General features: G+C 41.2%; 1 protein-coding gene across 1 annotated transcript in view; it reads right to left on the bottom strand.

Moving 5' to 3' along the window:
• Window positions 1-2,510: 2,510 nt before the first annotated feature.
• CAVIN4 (caveolae associated protein 4) overlaps window positions 2,511-18,046 on the bottom strand; it is an 82,167-nt gene continuing 66,631 nt past the window's right edge. The window contains exon 2 of the mRNA XM_085606813.1: window positions 2,511-7,635. Coding sequence (XP_085462939.1) covers window positions 6,976-7,635 — 660 coding nt within the window. The 3' untranslated portion in view covers window positions 2,511-6,975. The remainder of the gene's footprint in view (window positions 7,636-18,046) is intronic.

Below are 18,046 nucleotides of genomic sequence, written 5' to 3'. Positions count from 1 at the left end.
GGTAACATTTACCGAATTATTACCTACATACACTTTACCGATTCTTAAATACCGAATCGGTATGATTCGGTATTTTAGAATCGGTAAAGTGTATGCCACCTACATATGGCCCTTGATCTTTTGTTGCTAGTTCTTCCACATATACATACAGAAGACTTCTAATGCTGACCACAGAAGTAGTACTCTCTCAGCTCATGCTGTTGACTGTTTGTTACATCATTCCACCAGTACTTGCATTGCAAGGAGTGATATAGGGCCACATGTAGGTAGCTAAATACCAGTCGGTAACGGCCGAAATTCGGTAAATATCCCGTTACCGACCGGTATTTAGCTGTTCGAGATGTAGGGGGCATATTTCAGGATTCAGTAATATACAGAATCGGTAAAATTACCGAAATCGGTAAAATTACCGAATCGGTCAATACCGAATCCTGAAATGATATGTAGGAAGCACTCTAATGAGTGTTGTGTGGGAATTAGAATTCGGTATTTACCACCAAATATAGGTTGGTGATAAATACCGAATACATTGCAAAAAGCAATATTTTGCTGATTTGAGAGTGCCATGTGGCAGACATACATGCCCTTAGGGCATGTATGTCCACCACATGTGCACACATGCACGAATCAGGGGTGCAACAGGGTGTCAATGTGACACCCTGCCACCCTTGAATATGCTCCCCCCATTACCGAATCGGTATTTACCGATTCGGTAATGGGCATACCTTCCCATTGAATCCTATGGGCCTCCAGGCCCATAGGAATCAATGGGAAGGGATGCCCATTACCGAATCGGTAAATACCGATTCGGTAATTACCGAATTTTTCCGATTCGGTAAATTTTACCGAATTATTACCTACATCACATTTACTGATTCATAAATACCGAATCGGTAAAATTCGGTATTTATGAATCGGTAAATGTGATGCTACCTACATATGCCCCATAATATTTTACATCTGGTCAGAACTTTTGTGAGAGCCTGAGAATAATATAGTCCCCTCATTGTGTTCTCTGTTTACTGATCAGTAGGTCTGACCACAAGATGAATGCCTTATACAGTCCCTCCATGGGAGAGTTGAGCAGAGCTTTCATACACCCGCACCAACCTGTTCCACTTTGACACATACTGCCAGATCCTCGTGCTCAGCGGAGATGTTGCCCGAAACTCCAAAAAGTCAAAAAGTGAAGGGTGAACAAAACTGCAATTCTATAAACTGCGGCTCTATAACTGATGGACTGTTCTCTCATGTGGTGCCATCAGGAGTGTAGACCACATATGTGGATTCACCGGGGAGAACGAAACTGCAGTTTAAAAACTGTTGCAAAGTTCTCTCCCTCGATGTGATTTGTTATTGTAGAACAAACTGGTTCACAAAGCTAGTTGCATGTGTGAGTTCCCCTTACACACGCAAAGGACATGTTTATTTTATGGAATTTACAATGTGTAATTCACAAAATATGGCTTTGCGCTGCTGAATATAATTACATGTTCATGTGACTAAATCTTCTCTTGTGTGCATTCCACAGTGGGGATGCACTGGAAAGCTGGTGGACACTTGCAAACACAGGACCTGAGTCACAAAGGTAAATTTCACTTTTGAGTAATTTACACTTTTGAGAACTTTTTCTACTTTTTGCCTATTCACAAATTCCCGAGTGTAAATTTACTCATAAAGTGTAACTTACACTCTGATTTTGTTCATAGCCAAAAAGTAATAAACTTACTTAAAAGTGTAAATTAGTCAGAATTGTATAGTACCCAGGCCCTTCAATTTGGTGGAGGCATGTAGGTTACACTTTTGGAGTAAACTCACACTCAAATTTTGTTAATAGACAAAAAGTAGTAAACTTACTCAAAAGTGTAAATTGCTCAAAAGTGTAAGTTCTATGTGAATCTGCCCCTTAGTCTTATGGGTATTCACACTTTTCTTTACAACCATTCCCACTCTGGAATCAGTCAGAATTGTACTCCTTTCAAAGGCAGGAGTAAAATAGTTTATGGGTTGGCAATGGGAAGGCAAAATCGGTGGAGGAGTAACTTACGTATTGTCCACAAGGTAGGGCAGAGTGAGAGGGTGAATTAGTTTACTGGGTAAAAAAAGCTACAGATTGCAATGACACTTCTTACAAGGCATCTTCTCTTTTGCAAATATATTCTATGTAAATGGCACATAAGCTCATGCCTTTACCTTATTCTATTTGGAAATTCACAAACGTTTTCCAGGACTACTTCTGGGAACTTCCGCGTGTGGTTTCCTCAATGATGTACTCCAGGCACAATATGGAATATGAGCAAACAAATCTGGTATTTACTCGAAACAAAATAATTGGATACATGTTTGGACTTTTTCGTCAATCAAGCGCTTGCATTTGTTTCCATTACTTGGACTGTCTAGAAGGGAAGCACTTCCTGCATGACCCACAGCATAAGGGTTCCAGGGGATGTCATGGATCTGAAGCACGGCAGCCTCACAGAAAATTAACACTCACAAAGGAGAGTACTCAATTTTTACATTTTTGTATTTTTATTTTATTTTATTATTATTATGACTTTGGCAACTGAGTAGTTTTCCATCAGAATTGTATGTCAGTGCATCATTGTCTTATGCAACAACATCTCATCTTGTAGAAGAGCACGAAGCATATGTTACCTCATAAATAAAAACAACATCTCCTTCTCAGTGCAATCCGAGAACAAAAACTGTAAAAAAAAAGTTATGAAACTGAAATGATGCAATTTCAAACTGTAAAAAGCTCACAAGGAAGTATTGTCACACAGATATTTGGGTCATGATATTGGTATAAAAATGAAAATATATACGGTAGCTTCTGTATGTGGCGTTCTCAGTCATGTTCACTCACTTTAAATATAAATGTATGGTAAGTTAAAACACAGCAACATTCACAATTGTGGTCTTTAGCCCTTAGCTGTTTTTAATGTGAACCAAAAGCAAACATTTCTAATGTGCAATTGAAACATTAATAGTTGCAGCAAGCAAAATAGCCGCAATTAACCCTTGTGTGCTTTGGTGTGGTAGTTGTGTTGTATTTTTATGTGGCATTTAAGGCACCAACAAAGACCATACCTGTTCTCCTGCATCAGATTCCTGCTCTACAATATAAAAGGCCAATATATACCAAGGAAACATGTAGCCTACTAGTGTTTTTTCCTAGGGCTCTTCACTGGTGCCGAGCTATCTTAGTGAGGAAGTCTTAACATTTCCATGCTACAGTCAAGAATCACCTGTCTCTTGGTGCTGACCGCTAAGGTTTCACTGGTGGTCCCAAAAAGATAAACTAGGTTTCAATTTAAGCCATCTTTCATGATTTCATCTGTACTTCCTCGTTCTTACCTTACTAAGCTTGCCGCGGCACCATGTATCGTGTCATGGCACTGCTGATAATCAAACATGAAGCTTTACAGGATGGAAAAGGGACAACGTTTTGCCTGACACGTCATCTACGTGCTGTTCTAGCCAAGGTATGTTACTTCCATATGGCAGTTTAAACCAGCAGCCACAAGGTACCAGGTACTGTTAGTACCAAATTAAACACAAAAATGGTCTCATGTTTCCTTTTTTAATTGTGGGGAATATTCCACCTAGGGAATATGTACTTTGCATAAAGCATTGAAAATCAAAACACTAGTCCTGCACCTGCCACCAAACATGACCTCTGCCAGTGACACTTGTGCACTTGTGCTGCTGCGGGCACCCCTCTCCTCTCAATATGGCAGCAAGATCTGCTACTAGTGATCAAAAACCTGAGGTGAGAGAGAAGCCCAGTCCATTGAAGTACAGATATGGCACCTGGGTCCCTCCCGCTGCTGGAATATAGAGCAATCTTTCCAACTTCTGCCCCATCCAGCCAGTGGAGGAGATCTTCTTCCAAGGCAATGCGATCACTTTAATTTCAGACTGATGTGAGGTTACTGCAGTGGAGACAAGCATCTAAGAGAATATAGTCCGTCCCATCTGAACTGAGAAGCTTGTCAAGCATCACACCTTTGCGAAGAATACTGTGGCATATTTCTACTCATAAACTTTATCTAAAGTTTTATTTACATTTTTTAATCAAAGTGGACACATAATTGTTAACAGGTGTCTGTGTTCAACTGGTGCCGAAATGAGGTATTAAAAAAATTATGACTAGCAAATACTTACACAACAGACCCAAAATAAGAGAATACATGTAATGTCTGTCCTATATATACTTGTGTGAACAAAAGACTATTTGTTATTTGCCCTTTAGACCACTGCTGTATGGATCACTGTTACCAAAGTCCACAATTTGAAGCCACCTGAATGCTCAACCCTGAAACAAATCCCTTTCCAGATTTTCCTGGCCATCCACTCCCTGTTTAGCAACCCTACTTATCTAACCTTCCCACATACGTTTACCGTGCTTTTCCTACTGCTCACTGAAGTTGCATTTGACCCACACAGTCGCGAAGATATGCTATTTTTCTAGTAATGCACCTTCTTGCTTGGAGAAAAGTTATATTCTTTGAAATCATAAGCAAACAAATCACGATCTTTGTAGGAAGAATGGTGAGATGTTGTAAGAATGGGCCTGAATCCATGTGGCCTGGATCTGGCCAATACAGATGCAGAGGGGAACGGTAAATATCTCAAGCACATTTGACACCAACTTCTAGATATATTGGCATTTACCACACTTTTCCACTGGTCAAGTTTCAGCAGATTTCACCTGCCGAAATTCACCAAAGAAAATTTGCAAGGAGTTTACTGCAAACCTTGAAATTCTAATCCTTGTGCAAACAGATTTTCACAGGAATAGGAATTTATCATCTCACTTCTAATCGAGGCCTAGGTAAAAGGTGAACCTACCTACCTGTTTTGCATGTGCCTTTTAAATGTTTTCATAAGTGTGAGACAGTGTTGACTTTCTTTAACGTAGATTTATTTCTGTATTGTCACTTGAAAACACACCACTGCTGTATGGACCTTCTAATGTAGAATGAATCACTTTGGACTATACATGAGTGAAGAACCAACTACACGGAGTCACGCGCTGGTTTATTAACAAACTGTCCATGCGAAGTCAATGCGTGAATGAGGAAGTGAGTGGCTCTCCACAAAAGTACACTTCAGGAAACACACAGCCATTGCCCCAAAGACTGCACTGAGTTAGGAATCCTTTCAGTAGATGCCTGGTGGCCATTTTGAAATGATTGCGCCTTAACCTCGAATAAGAGTGCTTGGTCTTGTTCAGGATTTGGACGCAAGTTTATGACTTTACAGCTAAGAAAATCTAACCTAAGTTCAGCAGTCCAAAACAAGTGCAGTTTACCAAACTAGCTGTATGCTTGGAAGGTTGTAACCATATGACACAAGCAAACTTCTGAGATATAACAGTGTACTAGGCCTTCTAAAAAAAAGATGACTGCATGGGCAGTGTGTTTGCACAGGGCTAGCCTCTATGTTTTCTCTGACAGCTTTTCGAGCCTTAGTGCCATGAAGCCACCCAGAGTACATTTTTATTAACATTAACATTAACAGTCCTTCACCTAAAGGGAAATCCATAAACATCCTTCTAAAAATATTTCGGAAGAAGAGCAACTTCTTAAGGCAGCATCTGTTAATGAACATGGCTGCCTGATGAGACCGTCAAATTTAATATTTCGAAATAGTGCGCACTGCTCGGCAAGGCCTGAATGCCACGAAATGACTAGAAAATCACAAATTTGTCAAAGATTTGGCATAGTTTTGAGTAATGCCGAGCTTTTGTTTTGACGGATCTGAATAGAGATACTCAAAACGAGATGCAAAGCAGTATCATTTCCCAGCACTATATTTAATTGTAATATTAAAATGGAATAGAAATACTTCTGAAATTATTGATGAATCATGGCTCTTTTCCACTGTTCTAGACCATAATTAGATCAAATAAGTAATATTACCTATTCATGTTTTTGACGGTGTGTTTTGGCAGCAAGATTATGAAATGGCTTTATTCTGGAAATCTTTCTAGAAAAAAGTGAAATATTTTTAGATATGTCTTGCAGACCTTAAACCATGAAGGCATCATTTCACATCTGGCCATTAAAACAATCTAACTACATTTTGATATTCCTCGAGATATGTGGGTGGATATTTCTCACTCGAACAGTGTCTTTTTCTTGATGTTCTAGATTTCCAGCGGGTCGATTACACATTTATGTCATTGGATTCCTTGCCATGGCAACAGAGTGCCATGCCATATACCCAGGGGAGAAGAGCATGCCGTCAAATGAAAACCGAAATTGTCTGTAGAAAAAGCGCATGAGGAATGCAGAAAGCACCAATGCCACAATAAAATGCTCTTTGTCAAGCTTCACGCAAAGAATTATTTTTAAAAACACCGCTTTCCCAAATACATTGACAAAGATGTAACTCCCGCAAAAATGGAGTCCATTAGCTCGATCTGTCAAATATTGCTAAATGTATGTACACTGCATGAGAGCTTTGATCAACATATAGATAATGGATAGCTTCTGTCCCAGTATGCTTCTTATTCCACCTTATCTTCGTTGACATTATCTGGCTACCACTTACAGACATAGATAATTCTAAATAATGGCTTCTTTAGAGACTGGCAAATGGGACACTCGGTCACAGCATGGCCAATATCCCTTCTTAAGTGTGATAGGGTATAATGCACTTGTAATTCGGTGGGTGGGACATCCACTATGTTTGTGACAAAAAAGTCTAAATAAGGCCCATGGACTTTTAGGGGACTAGTATCCCATAAGAGAAAAGAAAGGCAGCGCGTGAATGCTTTTTACATGATCCCTGACTGCTATACATTGAGAATAAACACAGTAGGTAATGACACCAACGAATGTGTGAACAGGTCTACCATAACACACACACACACAAGAACATATATGTTACACAGATATCTTTTCCATGATTGAATACTGATTGTTACAGAACTTTTTCTTGCATAACCACCACACTAATTCTTGCTTATGATAGCTTTATATCCAGCAGCGGGGCTTCGTCGTCCATTCTGTGCTCATCTTCCTGTTTCAAGGTGATTTTCTCAGTGGTGGGGGAGGGTTTCTCATCAAAGGGATAGTAGGGCCCTGTGTTGGTGCTGGCCTCCTTCTTCTTCACGGTCACCACCTCGGTGTAGGTGATCTCTTCGCTGATGATTTGAGCATTGCCGCTGTCCAGGGCGGCGTCCACTCCGCCCTCCTTGCTGCCCTCCTGACCTTCGGCCAGCGTGCGCTCTTTCTCCTTCTTGCTGATCTTGATCTTAAAGTTCTCTTTTTTAGGCGCTGCTTTAGCGATTGATTGCTTGAACCGTTCGCCGGACTGCTTCAATCTCTCCCCAGACTGCCTTATTCTCTCTCTTCTCTCTGGGGTCACGATCCGAGTGCGAATACTGCTCACCTTCTTGCCAAAATTCTGTTTGGTCTTCTGCATTTTTTCCTTGGAGAAGGCCTTCTTGATGTTGTCGATGCGCTGCATGCCGGACTTCTTCAGCCGCGTGGTTCTGGTTTCAGCCACGGTGTACTCCTCATCAGAGGAAAGATCTCCAGGGGCACAGAATTCCTCACTCACTTCCCCATCCAATGTGCTTTCTTTAGTAACAGTGAGTTTAGTGGGGCATGGAGTATTCTCCTGCAAGAAAAAAACAAAGTTTGTGTCAATTTATGAGGACCGTAACACTTCTGTTGCATGATGTATGCAATTGCATATGCAGATACAAAAGTCAACCATACAGAAGAATTCTTTTGATGACCTTGTTGGTTCTGTGTGAGGCTTTTCCCATACCTCACTCAACCTAGGTTAAAAAGTTTCCATAGATAAAAATACTTTCAGTAGTGAGCCAGTATACAGTTACTTTCAGGTTCAGTCACTGTAGAAGAGCTGTAAATAATAAAGTGTTGATAAAGCCAATAGGTCTAACTTTCATATTGCGCATGCACGCGTAGGCATGCAATATTCGTGCACATTTGCAGACAGGCCAAAACACCAACAGCCTTTCAAGCACACACACCACTAGACCTTTAAGCACCTATGCACACATCGCCAGAGATGCAGACTTTCATGCACACATCCACCAGACAATCAGATAGTTGTGTACAGGTAGCTACCAGTACCAATATATACTGAGAAACCCATTCACCCACACAAAACAAACAACATGTATGTACCCTTGTACAAATAGCCAACACAAATATGGTGCATGCACAGAAAGAGAAACAAGCAGACTCAATTACCGCCAGACTACACACATACAAGCACACATATAGAAACAGTGGTGATTGACAGCTGGAAGGATAGACTGATAAAAGCTTTATTGTCGCTAGAGATTCCATGTATAGAAACGTTAGGTTCTATGGTCCTGTGAGTCATTGTCACTGTTGACAACATTAGCGACTAGAAGACAAGTGAAAAAAATATTCATGATAACTTTGTATACTGTGAAATTTTACTTGCATGATAGAACATAGGTACAATGGGTTTGCTGTGAAGAGGCTATAGTATATAAATGAATTATGCTGTTAAAAAGCATGAGAAGTGATACTGGTCAGAAGAAAATTGCTTATGAAGTAAATTTGAAAATATTTCAAGTGGATCTGGTGATTTATTCACAAGACTATGGCCCTCCTTATGAGCGTCCTGTTAAAATCCACATTATTTCTCTTCTCCGAGTTTACCATTGCCGGGAGTCATGGTAATTTAAGAGAGAGGGAAATAATGGGGAATATGGGATGGTGGCCTGCCAGAGTTGCAGACCACCAAGCCTGTGGTTGCTTTTAAATAAAGCAATCTTTTTTGTCAAACGCAGTCGTTTTCCTTAAAGGAAAACAAGATGCATTTCACAAGAAAAATTAGATGTTTATTTTTTTCTAAGAGCAGGCAGTGTATTTTTTCAAACATTCTCAAAGAGGAATGTATCCCAAGGGAACTCCGTCCCATTTATGAGTGGGCTACCACCAACCTTTTTTTGTTTTTTACAACCAACATAAAAAGGTTGGTGGTAGCCCATTCAAATTTTTTTTTTGAATGAGAAGTACATGTCAATATATAAACAATTCATCAAAAAAAGACAATCAATAAATCAAATTATGGCTACACAGTAAAACACTGTTAGACCTTGCATCTTTTGGTGTGGTTTCTCCTGTATTTTTGCCTCTTACCTCCTGCTTTTTGACTGTGTGCTGCATTTTTTTTCTTGGTTTTAGGATCTGGGCACTTTACCACTGCTAATCAGTGCTAAAGTGCAAGTGTTCCCTGTCTAAATTGTATTAGTGATTGGTTTATCTATGATTGGCATATTTCATTTACTAATAAGTCCCTAGTAAAGTGCACCAGATTTTCCCATGGCATGTAAATCAAATGCTACTAGTGGGCTTGCAGCATTGATTGTGCCACCTACAAAGGTAGCCCTGCAAACATGTCTCAGGCCTGCCACAGCAGTGTCTATGTGGGCAGTTTGAAACTGCCATTTGGGCCTGGCAAGTGCACCCACTTTTACTACATGTAAGTCACCGTAAAGTAAGCCCAAGGCAATCGCATGGGCAGTGTGCAGTGTATCTAAAAGGTAGGACATGTACTGGTGCGTTTTACATGTCGTAATAGTGAAATCATGCTAATTGTATTGTTCACTATTGCACGACCTATCTCTCCCATACGGTAACATGGGGATTGCCTTGAAATATCTTTTAAGTGTAATTTCCCATTGGGAGCAGATGGAGATTTGGAGGGTGGGGTCTCTGTAGTCATAATTCCAAAATGACATCTTTTGATGAAGTTGGTTTTTGAATTGTAAGTTTGAAAATGCCACATTTACAAAATGGGCATTTTCTTGCTTAACCATTCTGTACCTCTGCCTGTCTGCAGAATAAATGTCTGGGTTGGCCGACAATTGGTCTCATGAACATTCACTTCAGACAGTCACACAAAGGGAGCTGTGTTGTGTGACTTGCATATCCTGATGGTCCACCACCAGGCTGATGGACCTTCCTGAGCTAGTGTGATGGGAGGAGTTTCACTGGCACCTGAACAGGGCTGTGCGTGTCCTCACACAGAGTTGTCTCCACCCCCTGTAGTGTGTCTGGATGTGTCTGGATCCTGGTCAGGGAAAGACAGGGTCTTGTATACTACAAAGACTTTCCTTTGATTTTTGCTTACTTCAAAAGGCAGAAAGGGGGTTAAGAACCGGGCCTCTGACACCTTAAACTCAGAGCACTTCTGAACTGCAGACATTCTGCCAGAAAGAAGAGCTGGATGCTGTAGGAGAGACAGCCACTCTGCCTGTTGCTTTGTTTTGCTGGGCTGCATCTTGCTGCTTCTGTCCTGGGAGTGAAAGAACTAGACTTTGCTTTCTGTATCCCGCTTCCAAGGGTCTCCAAGGGATTGAGTTGAGCTTGCCTCCTGTTAAGAAGTCTCAGGTTAATCAAAGACTTCACCTGCCAGGACTTGGGCTCTTCTGCTAAGAGTCCTGACTAGCAAAGCGGTGTCGCATCCAATTCCTGGGCCCTTTTAAGTACAACCTGGTTATGCTATGGAGTAAATACATGCATCGACTCCCAGCGTCTTTTTTATTGATGCATCGCTGCAAAAGATCAAAGCATCGCCGCTGCCGGCCCTGAAGCGTGGTTCACGCTTGATGCGCCGACCGCGGCTTTTACCGCAGGCCCCAAGTCACCATCGTAGAACGCCAGAAGACTCACCGCAGCATGAGTTTTGAGACCCATGTCGCGACGTCCGTAACACTTTCCCTGACTCTGAAGCTGCGCCTGCTTCGTGAGCCGCAGAGCCTGCTAGCCGCTATCGCAGCAACGATGTGTGTCTGGATTTTTGATGCATCATCCCTGGGTGTTGATTATTCATCGACACCACCCCATAATGAGGAACTGAGGCCATGTGTCCAGAAACCGACGCATCACCTCCCTTGCCAGTAAGGAACCGATGCATCACCTCCCCTACCAGTAAGGAACCAACACAACACCTCTCCTGCATAGTAAGAAACCAACGCATTGCTTTGCTTTCCAATACCTTATGTCCGCTGCGTCTTGCTGTGTCTTTGATTTTTGACGCATGTAAGCTACTTTGTGCTAAAACAAATGACAAAAAACAAAAAACCCTAATTCGTCAGAGACCTCTGACGAATTAGGGTCTATTTCGGATACTGAATATGCGGAATCGGGCAACTTGAAGACTTTGGCTTTTGTCCGTATCATTGGACGAAGTCTGAATTTGTACTATACTGAAAGAACGGGACCACTTGATGTCATTTATTTGACATACACTCGCACTCTAACTGATATTTCTTTACCTTGTGAATTGACGTTGAATGATGTTCTAGAAATTGCCCCGAATATAAATACACACCGGTATATTACTATTTACGCCCTGAAGAAGTCCCAAGTTGGACGAAACGCGTCGGCTGCTTTGGCTGTTCTTAATGTCATTATAACAAATGAACAATTAAGAAGAATTTTTTGAAAAAGAAAACGCATCAAGTACATGGACTAGTTTAACATAATTTACATTTGTGGAAGTGGTGCACCTTTTGCTGTTTGTTCTCATTTTGCCCCAGAACCTGGGGAAGTACTGTGCTGGCGGGTGCTATTCAAGAGTGCACACGTACTTAAATTATCACCAATCAATATAATGGGTTAATCGATAATCCGGTGCTGTCCTAGAGGGATACCGCTAGCTTTGCTCTTTCCTGCCTATTTTTCTAAACTGTTGTCGACTGCTTTTGTAGTGTTTTCACTATGTTACATTGTGTGTGTGTGTGTGTTTGTACAAATACTTTACACATTGCCTCTTAGATAAGCCTGACTGCTCGTGCCAAGCTACCGAGGGGGTGAGCAGGGGTTATCTTAACTGTGTGACTCCCTTACCCTGACTAGAGTGTGGGTACCTACTTTGACATGGTGCAAACGACTGCCAACTAGAGAACCCATTTCTAATAAATACTATGAATTGTTAACTTCTCAGATTTCTAACAACGAAAAGCATAATAACGATATCAATAGACACAATATATGAGATATTCATAATGCATCCGTATCTGTGAATTAGATCTTAGAAGAAAGACCTGAAAAGAAGACCTGGAAAGAAGGAAATACGGAAAGTAGACAAGGGAGGGGATGATGTAGATATTATACAATAGGTATTATGTCATATATTATAGGTAATTAGAATATAGTAGAGCTAATATAATACAAATCCCCAAGTATAACATTTCAAATGGAGATATTCCTGCTAATTCAACAATGTCTAATAGATGATCAGTAAGTCCTAATTCAATTAACAGTGTTAATGGCTAAAGTATCAAAAGTCCTAATAATTATAGCATGAATATGAATAATGATGATAATGAATTAATATGGAGAGAATAAGATGAAAAAGGAAGGGGCTCCTTATTGTAGTCCCTAATTTGGAGGAAAGATCTTACGTAATACCAGAAATAGAACGATGTGTTAGTTAGAAAGGGTTTCTAAATTTGGAGGAAAATTCCAACTTTATCATGCAGTCTGTAAATCAGTTTTTCATATGATGCAATACATTTTTTTTAAAAATATCTTTTTATTGATTATAATAAACAAACAAACAGTCGGCAAATCACCAGTAATTGAGATATGGCATGATCGTGTACAATATTTCACAAGGAGCATAGAGCAGATACAGTAAACAATTTTGTGGTGGATCAGATATTCAAGGTGACAGGGTTACATTGTCGATGGGAGCAGCTGGTGCAACACAAATATCTCCTCTATAGGCGTTCCATTTGGCCCAGACTCGGGACCATTTCTGGGGGCACCCTCTTGCGACATAGACCGTTTTCTCACGAAACATGCACCAGTCTACGTTTCACTTCCATGTTGTGACAGTAGGGGTTGCCAGTCCTCCCCATAGCTGAGCAATATCTCTTTTGGCAACCGCAGCTCTCAGTGTGACCCACAATGTCTCCGCCCCTCCCAAATCAGTGGGTTTCCACACATTAAGGAGACATCGCTTGGCCTCAGGTTCGACAGATTTGTGCAGAACTTCACTCATGATCCCATGTATCCCCCTCCAATACCTTTGAATTTTCTCACACTCCTAAAGAATGTGCATAAGAGTGGCCACTTGTCCACAGCCTCGCCTGCAGTGTGTGCAGTCGTCCCGCCCCATGCGGACCATCTGTGGTCCCGTAATGTAGATCCTGTGTAGGATTTTCAATTGTACCAAACGGAGTCGCTCAGAGATCGCAACCTCCCTGGGGGAGGCCACTGCTTCCCTCAATTCCTCATCATCTAACAGAAGACCATCCGCCTCCCACAACCCCCGCAGCCTGACCAGGGGATCCGACATGTTGTTTACCAGTTTTTGTAGGTCAATGAAATTGCCTTCTGTGGTAGCAGCCCATCCAATAGCCTATCTTCGAAGGGGGAGGAGTCAGGGAGGGGGTAGTCCCCAGTGATTGCCGTGGTTAGCGCATGTCGGATTTGTTAGTAGTGGAAATATTCAGAATCTGCGAGTTCATATTGCTGTTTCAACTGGCTGAAACTGAGCATTCTACCCTTTACCCATAGGTCGCCCACCCGGGAAATACCTATGAGGTCCCATTTATCAAATCCCTTAGAGCCGTGTAAACTGCAAAGTAGCTCCGAGTCCCACAAGGGAGTTGCTAGGGTAAGTCTCCGATCCCAACCCAGGCTCTTATTGAATGCGTGCCACACTTGGACCGAGTGGGAAGTGGGCCCAGTAAGGAGAAGCTTCCTGGGATTAGCATAAAGGGCTCTATTGTACGTCCCGCCCGGCAGCAGCCATCTGTCCATGGCATATCCTGGGTCACCTGGAGCACGGTACGTACCCTGGTTGACGGCAGCAAGGTGGGCCACCCAATAGTATTTTTTAATGTCCGGGAGACTGATGCCGCCGTCGTACCAGTTGAGGGTAAGTTTGGGAAGCGCTATTCTCGGTCTTCCGTCCCAAAGTAGTTGTCGCTGGAGATCTTCGATCTGTTTGAAATATTGCGCTGGGACCAGGACAGGGTAATTTTGCATATGATGCTATTTAACAAATTTCAATAAGCTTCACATCATGTGTAGTACGTTGTGTTCTCCAATTTCATAATATACACATCTTTGTTACAAGTGCAATAGCTATCAATTGTCTCGTATGGTTTGTTAGATTTTGGAGATTAGTCACAACATGTAATCTAACTAATTTTTGCACCAAAGGAAAGGACACATGTACAGCTCTGTGTAGAAAGGTAGTTATGGAAGACCAGTATTCCTTAAAAACTGGATATCGGAATAAAATGTATAGTATATCGAAGTCCTCCTGTGGGCATCTTCCTCAGACAGAATCGTGTAGTAAACCTTCTGTCTTGATTTATTTTGTGGTGACCAGTACCAGTTATGAAGAATTTTGAAAACAGTAAATTACATGCTGGACTCTCTGATTCCTCATCCATTTTTATAATAAGATCCACCCACTACTCATTGAAATAAGCTATAGTAAGTACCCCTTGCCATTTGATGTGGAGTTGTGCTAGTAATGGGCATGAGTACAGTTTATGCACTATGAGATTATAAAAACCAGAGACCGCTTGTTTGAAATCCCTCAAATTTGTAAGTATTCTAACACTGGGGAATCCTTAAGTAGCCACAGATATGGCCCTAGTTTACTAAATACAGCGTGTTACAGTTGTAAGTTTTTTGCCATTTGGGAGTTAGGGAGTTGAAATTCTATCTGAAGAATTTTAAAGGTTTTAAGCTCACCTTCTAAAGTGAGTAAGTGATCCAACATTAGAATACCTGCTCTTTCCCATATATCTCAGGAAATAGACTGTTTACCTATCCTAATATTAGCATTATGCCATTTAGGAGCCTTTTTATGTAGACTCAGGGTTACTCTTAAGGAGTTTTTGGTGTGTGGCCAAATAGTACGCATCGATTGAATGATAGCATTGTAAGTTTGTAAAGCAGGCGATTTATGAGTATAAAACATTCGTAAACTTGAAGTTGCCTGCACAGATTGTCCTTCAATAAGAACCCATAGTGGGGGATCATCCAGTCGGGCGAAAGATAAATCAATTGAGATAAATGGAGTGCTGTATAGTAATGCTCAATGCATGGTAAACTAAGGCCACCATATTGCTTGCGAGGACTCAATTTGGAGATTTTAAGTCTAGGTCTCAGAGAGCTCCAAATAAAGGTTTGAATACCTTTGTCAACTCATTGCAGTATTGATATTTTAACTGCCAAAGACAAAATACCTAACACATAAGTAAAACAAGGCACTATAAACATTTTCACTGCCTTTACTCTACTCCAAATGAACAGGTTAAGATGGGACAATTTTTCATACTCTGACATCACACCCCACCTGAGAGACCTGCACTGGCTCCCCATCAACAAGAGGATAACCTTCAAGCTCATCGCCGACGCACACAAGACACTCCACGGCACCGGACCAGCGTACCTCAACAGCCGACTCAGCTTCTACACCCCCACCTGCCAGCTCCGCTCTGCAGACCGCGCCCTCGCCACCGTCTCCCGCATCCGAAGAGTGACCACCAGCGGCAGATCATTCTCCCACCTCGCCATCAAGACATGGAACACCCTCCCCATCCACCTGCTGCAGACCGAAGACCTCCTAACCTTCAGGAGACTCCTCAAGACCTGGCTTTTCGAACAGTAGCAGCGTCCCCCCCCTAGTGCCTTGAGACCCTCACGGGTATGTAGTGCGCTCTACAAATGCCTTGATTGATTGATTGATTGATTGATTGATAGTAATCTGAAAATGTATTAGCAATTGCCTGAGTCTCAGTTATTAGCTTATCTTCAGAATTATAGATAGCTAGAATAGTTGTCATAGCTTCTCTCTGTTTTAAACGTGCTATTAGTAAATGGCCAGCTTTTTTTCTTTGTTTGTAATTGCGAGTCTTAAGTCCAAATGGAATATATCCTGCTTTTGAAGTATATAGTGTATTCAGTTCCATCTTAGCCTTTTCCAATCTACATCTGGAAGTTTCAGTTGGATTGGTAAAAAGAGCATGTGTCAGCGTTTTGATATAAGTTTTGAAAATAGTCTGTTGTTCTGTTCTACGTTTATGGGCCATGGCAGAATCTCTCATAATTTGCCCCCTAATGGTGGCTTTTGCAGCTGTCCATAAAATTTGTGGAGAAGAAACTGATCTTTTGTTGTCTTTCATAAAAGTAGCCAAATACGATTGCACTTGTGTCGTTTCTGCTGGTAGTTTATATCAAGATATGTTCAACGCCATGGTTTCCTACAAGGGCATTTCAGACCTCAATCAAGCTGGAGACTAATAGGAGCATGATCTGAGAGTGCAATTTCTAAAGTGTCACAATCTAGTACTTGTGGTAGAATAGAATGTGAAATGGGGAAATAGTCTATTCTAGAATGGTTATCATGTACTGCAGAGTGATATGTAAACCCCTTATCTGATGAATGTAGTAAATGCCAGATGTCAATCAAACTATGATCTTCTCAGAAGTCTCCCAGTATCGTTCTATCACTGCCGTGTTTCGTATCTAGGGGGCTTGTCTTGTCTAAGATTACATGCATGACGAGAGTACAATCGGCCCCCAGAACAATTTTGAAAATTCCTGTTTCTGTTAGAATTCTGTTTAGCTGGAGAACAAAGGGACTTTGGTCCCAACAGGACATAAATGGCACCTACTCCTAATATAATATCACAACTTTAAGCTTGGCAAAAACAAACGACCATCCTCATCTGACCATGACTGTAGTGTTTGACACTACCGTGCTTTCCATATTAGAATGGCTACACTGCTTTTTCTAGTCATACAACGGGATATAAGACCTCATGACATTTTGAGAAAGGGGTTTTGCAGCTGTAATGAATCTGGCCTACCTGATCTCATTTGAATTTTTCTGATTCCATACCAGATAGATGTGTCTCCTGAATGAGGACAATACCTGTATAACTGGAGGCAAATTAGGAAATCATTTTCTTCCTTTTAATGTAATTAGTAAAGCTATTGACATTTATAGAGACAATTAGGATAGAACTCGTTGTTATGATGTTGACTGGAAATGTTAGGGTATCTTTGTACTTTGTGAGAATGGGCCAAAAGGCTAAAAAGGGGACAGTACTACCAACTTTTAATTTGTGGTAAAGTGCAAATGTTTTTGACCTCATTTTGGTCGCAAAGCATTACTACATACCATTCAGATTCCCTATTTGAAATGGACACTTCTAAATAGTGATTTGTTTTTTGTTCACAAACCCAAAATGTTATTTGATAACAAGTTACTGAAGCAGCTTTTGGTGTTTGTACATTACAAAAAGTATTTTTGATGTTGCAAATGGCCCGATTTGCATACAACAAAAATGCTTTGTACATCTAGCCCATAATCCTATGTCATTCAAAGTGCTGGACGGCAACATATTTAGGGGCAGATTTACTAGATTCTCATGGAGTGCAGTGCAGCAGCTGCAAATGCTGCACTGCTTGAGAAGGAGATTGACATATTTACAGAAATATAGCACTCTCATCCCTTAGACCTAGCGCCGGCGCAGAAATATGCTTCCGTGCACCACGGACACACCTTTACACGATAGTGCAAGGGAGTCTCTGTAAGTCTAGCATAGGTTTTGCACTGGAAGGGAACTCTTCCACTACAAAATACCATGCTTACACCAACTTGAAACATTTTCCTACTTTTTAAGTGTGCTGCAGAGTTTAGCACACATACAAAATCGGAAAAGAAAGCAGAAATGAAAGCATTTCTCCTTCATAGTATCTATTTGAAATGGGTGCTTTTTTCTGACGCTAAACCCTGTCCACCTTTTTAAGTAAATAGGGCTTAGCGTCAGAATCCGTGGGTGTTTGCATGGTAATGCCCATGCACCACACATGGTACAACCCCTTGGCGATAAGTAATGCAAAGCAGCGCTATGTACTGCTTTGCGTTACTTTTAAGCAATTTTTCTGCATAAAACAGGTTATACGCTAGAAAGCAAAGAGCTGAAAAAAGATTTAACGTTGTCTTGCGTCACTTTTGTGATGACAACATGGCAATAAAT

This window comes from Triturus cristatus, chromosome 5_2 (assembly GCF_964204655.1).
Source record: "Triturus cristatus chromosome 5_2, aTriCri1.1, whole genome shotgun sequence".
Lineage (NCBI taxonomy): Eukaryota > Metazoa > Chordata > Amphibia > Caudata > Salamandridae > Triturus > Triturus cristatus.
The sequence above is the reverse complement of the archived record's forward strand: the minus strand, read 5'-3'. Positions and strand labels throughout refer to the sequence as shown.